The 9,068-nt window shown below is 34.5% G+C and overlaps 1 protein-coding gene across 1 annotated transcript in view; it reads right to left on the bottom strand.

Annotated features, from left to right (window-relative positions):
• Window positions 1–9,068, bottom strand: part of LOC149784528 (uncharacterized) — a 53,046-nt gene that overhangs the window by 15,071 nt on the left and 28,907 nt on the right. Inside the window, exon 3 of the mRNA XM_089932614.1 lies at window positions 8,178–8,386. Coding sequence (XP_089788740.1) covers window positions 8,178–8,386 — 209 coding nt within the window. The remainder of the gene's footprint in view (window positions 1–8,177; window positions 8,387–9,068) is intronic.

The raw sequence follows: 9,068 nt of genomic DNA, 5'->3' as shown, positions 1-9,068 counted from the left end.
TATTGAAAAAACATTCATACTGGCATTAAATCAACTTTAAAGTAATATACTGTATTAGAGAAATCCCATGTTGTTACCATGCTAACCCTCAAATAACAGCATAATTGAAGGGACATAACTCTTGTAGCCTTAAACATCCATGCACTATCTGGGAAAACTTGGTGAGACAAATGTGGAAAATAATCTTGCATTGGACTTTTTCACCAGCTAAATCTAAACTGACTTGCAATGCAATGCTTGAGATACTGAGGGTGGGGAGTTATGGGTAGCGGAGGGGAGGGGGTAATGACATGAAAGAGTACCAAAGCTAGATTACTTTCACAGGTTAAGTTAGAATACTAGTTTGTTTTTACAAGAATTTAGCTAATGAGGGGAGGGGGTAATGACATGAAAGAGTACCAAAGCTAGATTACTTTTACAGTTTGAGTTAGAATACTAGTTTCTTTTTAAAAGAATTTAGCTAATGAGAAGTGAACTAAAAAATCTGGATAATCTGTTTAAGTCTTTGGAAAATTCACTGAACAATTGTTTTTTCCAATCATGAAGATATACCTAATTCCTTTACACAAAGTAGTAAACAAAATACCAATACCCCCTTCAAAACTTTAATTGTAGAGATTAATTTTCTTCTTTGAAATCCAAATCCAAATATAATAGGAGAATTCAGTTTTACTACCCTGAAAATGGACTTGACTAAGTTTTACAAGTTAACAGTTCAAACATCGTCATATCATTACAGTATGACCTATATCTTGATATAATCTCCCCTGGGGGCCCCGGGTGGCTTAATGGTCTACAGCACTTGCCTCTACCTATCACTGCCATGTCACAGCTGTCCGAGTGGGTTCGATACTCGGGCTCAGCCAATGTGGGTATGTGAGAAAGCTTGCCAGTGGTTCTTACTGGGGTCTTCCTGGTTCTTCCCTCAACAGTTATACAGGCCACTATGTGCAGCCCATCTTGTGCTGAGAAATAAGTGTTAAACCCAAACCAAACCCAACACTAATCTGAACATATACATTCAGCAAGCTAGAAATCGGAACACAAATATATGCATATTCAGCAAGCTAGAAATCTTGGATTCAGTAAAATAGACAATACCTTTCAAATTTATTGAAATTTTCCCACAACAATCCCCTTGCCTGAGCCTTACAATTAAAAAGAAAAAGCCAGATTTGTAAATAACTGGTTAAAGTAAATGATAAAGAGTCCCTCAAACAAATTTGCAATCTACTTGCTGACAAGAATTTCCAGGATTATACAGAGTCCATTTCTTCTATCCTTTCATTCATTTTAACTGCCACGTATTGAAACCATCTCTTACGTACTTGTGACACTCCAACACACTAAATTAGATAGCAAAATTATTTTCATGTATCTTAGAGTTGACCTTGTTCACAAGATACTGCAAGTGTGTTACAAATCCTACATGATGGTATTTGACCTTGAACCTGACAAGGATAGAAAATCGTGAATTTATACTGTTAAGATAAACCCACATTACATTTGATAACATCTAAAATCAATATTTTCTGAAGAAAAAACATGCAGTTATTGACATGGCATCATTCAAGGTAGTCATCAGATTATCCACACACCAAGTTTGATAACAATCCATTCGTGTTTGATTGCATTATTGAGCTCTCAAACCAGTACAGCTATAAAAAAAACAAAAAACATCATGACCTTTGACTTTAAAAACACTATCAGTCATGACTTTTCAATTTTCTTATTGGAATTTAACTAAATAACTGCTATAAATTCATTTGTACATGCACAAGACACTGTGTTCATCAAGGTCAAATGAAGTACAAAACAGAGGCAATGAACTTTGCCTTTATGTCTTGGTCAATCTAGTCTGGTTTTCAGACCACATCACAAAAACAGATAAGCTGGAGGTCTGATCTTCAGTATTTGTTATTCCAAACCAATTAAATACTGCAAGAAGTGTTTCAGTAAAAATTCCAATGTCAAGGACACCATTCACAAGAACACTGATAAGGTTTTCTAGATGGTCACTAAGGTGCCATGTTGGAGATAAGATGAGAACCATTTTGTCTCAGAACCTGGTACAGTATATACTGCTGTAGTGTTTCTAGTGAAAATCCTGTATCAATATTACCATTAATTCTAAGTCAGTAACCATATAATATTTTCAAGACTGTCGTCAATTCTGCCATTTGGAGGTTGGATCTGGACCATTTTAATAGTTCAACAACTACATAAGCAAGAAGGAAATGGTGTCATTTTTTAAATATTAAATCCCTTGAGGAAAAGTAGCTGTAATGAGATTTTTCACAATGTCCATTCTAGGCACCATTTTGGATTTATATTATTGCATCATTTTCAATAAGGTCTAACTATATATAGTCGGATGTGTTTCAGTGAAAATACAATGTTCATACAACCGTCCTTTCAAACAAGGTTTTCTACATTGCCACTTGACCACAATGTCAAAAATTTTCTTGAGTTGTTCCTTACCTAACACCATCAAAAACGTTTCCTAACTGTAGATGGTGGAGAATTCAGTTATTTTCCAGACACGAAATCAGTAATGGATGGATACAGCTGATCTATTGGCATCCAAATTAGTCTATTTATATAAAAAACAACAACGAAACTTTGCATCCAAATTAGTCCATTTAGATACAAAACGACAATGAAACTTTGCATCCAAGTTAGTCCATTTAGATACAAAACGACAACGAAACTTTGCATCCAAATTAGTCCATTTAGATACAAAACAACAACGAAACTTTGCATCCAAATTAGTCCATTTAGATAAAAAACAACAACGAAACTTTGCATCCAAATTAGTCCATTTAGATAAAAAAAAACAACGAAACTTTGCATCCAAATTAGTCCATTTAGATACAAAACAACAACGAAACTTTGCATCCAAGTGGCTATTAAATAATCTGTAAAGTACTTAGATCGAGTTTGTAAAATGTCTCCTTTTACACTGAAGTATACATGCAGTGATGAATGTGCTGTCAGGATTGAAAAAAAAGTACAGAATTGGCAATACCCCAGATTACAAAATGCACAGGTTATAGTTGTCTTTTACATTTAGAGTAGGGGAGTGAGTGTTGTCAACAATTTCCTTCTTCACTAGCAGAAAAAAGTGTCCTTGGCCACAACAGTTATTTTGCATCTGCAGGAGGTACAATGTGAAGGATCTGGTTATTAGTCATTTCCACTCCCATACTTAGACTTGTTCTAGAAAAGATTTTCTTTGCACGAGAAGCTCCACTATTTCTTCTGTTCTGAAGATAACACTATAATGCCTTCTAAATGTATGTGATAATATGAAATTGGCAATAAGATGTATTTAAAACATTCATGCAGTGAAAAACAAAGGTCACGGTGACCAAGAGGAGTCCTGCACCAGATCAAATGGCGCGGCCTGAAATGGCCTTAAAGGTTTGATGAAAATCACTGACAGCTAACAGGTGGTCAGTTTGGAAGTACTTTAATACCTGGTCATGGATAAAAATGACATATGAACTGATGCAATTTTCTATGTATGTCTATAATCTGCTTACTAGAGCTGCAATAAAAAAGTCTGCACATATAAAATGATGAGAGATAGACCATTTAAAGATGAATCTACCATCAAATTTGATAGGTGTAACGATTATGTATTGTATCACAGGTTGCATGTCTTGAATCAGATTGATACGTGACAGTATATACATGCTTGTAAATTGAGTTCAACCACAAGCAACATACATCCTTGTGTTATTTAGCGACACAGGAAATCAGAATGATTTAAATATCAGTTCTATACTTGACATATTTCGTATATAACATTTGTCATTATTTAGCAAGTCATTAAATTCGTAAAAATAATTCTTAAGATGCTTCGTATTTTATACATGGTCTGTCAGAGGAATTCCTGGTGCGTGATTCACCATACTTCTTATGGCCGTCCATAATTCTACCAATGCCTATTGACTTAACTAACTTCTACTTGGATGCCAAGTAATATATTCCTGTTAACACAATCATTCAAAATACTACTTGTTGCTTCTTCTAAAGCCAATTAATGGTCCACTACCACCGTCTAGAGTGAATGCACTAGTTGTAATGATCTAGTTTGGTTTTTGTCGGTTTAACATATAAGTGGGTACCACAAGTTTTATACCATAGTTTAGAGCAGTATTTTTGAAAATACTGTGATACCTGTCATGGTATACTGCAAATATATTAGATACCAACGTGTTCTGGGGTAGGGGTATAATGCTTTTTTAATTTTGTTAAAAATTCCATCTTTCAAAAGTTGGAAAAATACCTTTTACTCATTTATATCAAAACAGAAGCATATTATATCCATTAAATTATTTGGAGAAAATTCTGATAATACAAAATAAAGTATCTCCGCACAAAAGAAAATCGCAGTACCCCCCCCCAATGACCTTGCGATGTGTATAAGTAATCGGATGATTGAGTTGACACCCTGTAGAAGGCATTGTGCTAAAATCAGACAGCTTATTGATAAAAACAGGATGTACTGACACATAATCCTACAATTTGATAGCTACACTATTTATATAACATATGGGGAAACCTGAGAGGGATGCAACACCCACTCCCAACACCCACAATATATTTATGAGAGCCAATAAATATCCAGTGAACATGAGAAATGGGAAATAGTCAGCGGGCTTCAGAAACTGCATTCAAATTCAAACCGGACACCAGTCTTGAAAGTCTTGGGATGGTTTACAGATTTACAAAGAAATGCTATTAAGGTAGTAACATGTTCCCCCCAACACTTTTTAAAAGAAAAATTTCCAGGTCTTTTCCAGTTTTTTTTCCAGGATGAAATACATTTTTTCAAGGTTCACATATGACCATTTATGAAAGGGATCAAAGAACATTTTAGCTTAGAAAACATGCATATCTCAAATCAAAAGATGATTCTATTTCATGACTCCCATGACATCTGAATAAGTCCACGTACTAAAGCACAAAATTTATCACAAGTTTGACAACTGAAAACTCGTACAAATTTATCACAAGTTTGACAACTGAAAACTCGTACAAATTTTTCACAAGTTTGACTACTGAAAACTCGTACAAAAATTTATCACAAGTTTGACTACTGAAAACTGGTACAAAAATAGCTAGTTAAGTCATTTCATTTTAAGGAATAAAAATGTTTACCTTGCTTAAGTGCATCTTAGTGATATGAAGATACAATTAAAAAAACCAGCTGAAATTACCTTTGTTTTTCTGTCAATATTTAAATTCTAAAGAAATCAAATAAACAGTTGAAGATCAAAATAGTAATGTCTCAAGTGTAATTTCTATTAACTGTCATACCAATTAGTTAAGGAAAACAAATGTTATTAGTCAGCAAATTCAAAACCATCTACAAGGATCTGGTAAAAGTACCATTTGAAATTTACATGCATAATATACAAAGTAAGTATCTGTCAAAATTAAATTAATTCATTTGTGGCAAGTATAAAAAATACATGTTTAAAAATTATTTTGTCATGAAAAATGAAAACATGCATGTTGTTATCATTTAAGATATTAACTTGATTACTCTGGAATTTCAGTACATTCCTTACTGACAGAAAGTACCTTCATACCGGTACAATAAAAAAGTACGGTGGTACATACCACCAGAGTAAGTTACAGAGGTGAAATGGTATACTGGTAATACAGTGCATATCTAATTTAACACCATTTTTGCATCATGGACACTGTATCTGGTAGAGGAAGAACAGGGAAAACCCAAGGAAGAACCACCAACCATGTGAACCTACTGGCAAACTTTTTCACATACCCATGCTGGCTGAGAAGAGACTCAAACCCATGCAGACAGAGGTGAGATGTCAGTGATATGTAAAGGTATGTGACTTAGACCAGGGAACCCATATGAATGGAAATGACCGAGCAAGCAGTGAGGGCATTACAATGACCATTTTCTTAATTCAGTGATGTACCAGGATATATGTAGGCCTGAATGATGGACCAATTACAACAGACTTTAAAAAATTCTTGCTTTTAACCACAAAATTCCATATATATTGGTATACAGTAATACCTCGTGCATTCGCGTTTCTGGATTCGCGAATTCACGGATTCGCATACTTTTCATTGGTACCCTCTACATACATGTTTTCTTTATTTTATTGAATTCTACCTTCGTTATATGACTTCTGTGACATATGAAGTTTACCTAGTTTACCTTCCTGACAATGACAAAGAAAACGTCAGTCATTAAGTTTACAGTCCCATTCGTTATTTGGTTTTACCTTACTGTGAATGCAAAAGAAAACGGCAGCCAATGAATTGGTATAGGGGTAATATTAGTATACATGTACCGTACTGTAAATGCGCTAGTGTGGCAAATACTGTACTCTATTTTTACGTCAACCATTTATTTCTCTTTTTAAGGGTAACGTATTAAGCTAACTTTTAAATGAAATTAAAGTTCTTTGATAGCATGATTTGGGTCATATTTAGGGTTTAAACCCTAGAAATAAGCATTTATTAGCATTTTTAGTGACTTGTACCAAACATTCGCGATTCCTCCTGATCCGCAACTGGTTCTGGAACCTAACCTCGCGAATGTTCGAGGTATTACTGTACCCTGAATAATTTAAATTCACATCATTCAACACTAATTAATCAAAAGTCAAGGATACTTCACAAAATAAAATTTACATAATGGACTCAGAACACAGACATAAGAAAACATGGAGATCAAAATGCTTTGTTACACAATTTTGATGGGCCTTCACACTAAATACAGAATGGTACATTATTTGTCTGTCCCGCATTTGATAGTCCTCTATGTAGGTACTAATAAGGCATGGTCAACTATGGAGATTACTAACATAATGTGTCCCAGTGACCTGGATCTTTGGCTAAGGTATGCAGACTAAAACTAAAGTTACCGTAAAGAAAACATTATCTTCTAATTAGACTTACTTTGGCCAAGATGTAAAATTCTCTACAACCTAGAATCTATAGTTTACCTTACTGCCTCAAGTACAAGCCATTAACAAAGTTTAGCCAAGGAACTTACTTTAGAATAAAAGTTATTCAGCCACTTTTACTCTGATCTTTGACCTTTTTATTCCAAATTAGCTAACCTCTTCCATACCTTAAGTGCATGCCATGAAAAACTTTAGTCAATGTTCATGGTCTAGAACTTGCATTATATGCAAAATCCATTTTCCTTGTTTCAGAGTGACCTTGACCTTTGACCCCAAATTGATCAAGTTTATTCTGATGCCATGTGCAAGTTATTCACAAAATCTCGAGCTGAAACCTTGAAAAGTTGTTGTGTGGATACCATTTTTCTTCCTTCTGTTACAGTGATCTTGACCTCTGACCTAAGATTAATAGACTTCTGCAAGTGTAAGCCATTCACAAAATTGGGTAACTGTAGATTGTGGAGAACTCAAGTTATTGCATAGAAACCATTTATCTTCTTTCAGCCAATGCCCTTGATCTTTGAACCACAAAATCAAAATCATTCTTCCTAGCCACAGGTTTAAGCCATCCCATAGTTTGGTAACTTTACATCTTGAAGAACTCGATTCCTTGTGCTGAAACCATTTTTTAGTCTTTCAGTCACAAATGACCTTAGCTGTTGACCTTTAGATCCTAAAATCAATTTATCAGACAAGGTTATAGCACAATATGCTATTAAAACCACTTAGATCAGTTACAACCAAAAGCTCAAATCTACTTTCAGTCTGTTCTAGGAAGTGTGACTGTAATGATCCTCACATTTCTATTGAGGAAAAAAAAAAAAACAATACACTGAAAAATCATCTAAATGTGCTAAAATCATATAATTTCTTTCCAAATCCCACCTTTTTTTCATTGTTATAACCCTGAATGTAATCTAAAATTTCCCCCTTTATCAAGATGGAGGATGTAATTTAACCCTGTTATCCTGCAAAATAAATGTATGATCCCATGGCAAAATTGTTTAGTTTGGAAAGCATCACATTGACATTGACGAGTTAACTGGAAAAACACATGTGAACAATTTTAATTTCCATTTTGCATTCACAAAATTTTATTTTGCAGAATATTAAATGCCCTTTACCTTACCTTACAACTATGCTTTGATTTTTTTGTCCTTATATCTCAAATATTATTTTAATATCTCTCTCTCTCTCTCTCTTATCTCTTTTGCATACCTTGTTGGTTGCAGAAAAGTCACATTGCTTGCATCGAAAAATTTTAGGACGGCCTGGCATGGTACGAGATCCAACGTCTGTGTCTTCAGTATGGAAATCTTTTATGTGTCGTTTTAATCGACCCTCAGTTCTGGATTTGTAGTCACAGTGGGGGCATACATGCTCAAAATGGCAGGTCATATGAATCTCAAACTCACTCTGTGTGCGTCCTGATGTAAAACGTAAAAAAAATATATTATGCACAATTTCATTTAGCATGACATTAAATACTGTAAATTAAAGATGCCTGGCCTTTCTGTAACAATTTGAAGAATTTAATTACTAACAAAGTTTAACATCTTGTTTCATAGTATTTACTGAATATATCTTCTGGATAAATGTCAAAATTTATATGAATGTGATACTTTAAAACACCAAGCATAATGTCCAATTAAATCAGACCTACCACTGTTATCAAATATGGGGTCTCTTTCCTGCAAAAACTAGGGCAGCATTAGACAAAAAGGTGTTCTAAAATTTACAGCCCCATGACACTAAATGGCAGTTACATTGCTTCACCTATAATCCCATGGCATATGACTGTTTACCCCTTTCCTCAGTGAAGAACAATGTGTTCTGTAACCAAATCTGAGGAACACACACCATTTTAAAGAGCTAATTCTTTGCTAAGTACATATATACCAACTTATGAGTTGAATCCATTTTCAACCAGCACAGATCATAATCTGACATTGCATGAAGCACTGACAGATCAGGGTTTCTGTTGTCTGTTGTACTCATAACTGCTAACAAACTGTAGAGTGACAGCTGCTGGAACATTACACAGTGGCAGATTTGGGTCCGTACAGTTATCATTCAACTCGATTTATGAGTATATATGGTAATGGTAAA

Source organism: Sinohyriopsis cumingii, chromosome 14 (genome assembly GCF_028554795.1).
Source record: "Sinohyriopsis cumingii isolate HCF-2022 chromosome 14, ASM2855479v2, whole genome shotgun sequence".
Taxonomy (NCBI): Eukaryota; Metazoa; Mollusca; class Bivalvia; order Unionida; family Unionidae; genus Sinohyriopsis; species Sinohyriopsis cumingii.
The sequence above is the reverse complement of the archived record's forward strand: the minus strand, read 5'-3'. Positions and strand labels throughout refer to the sequence as shown.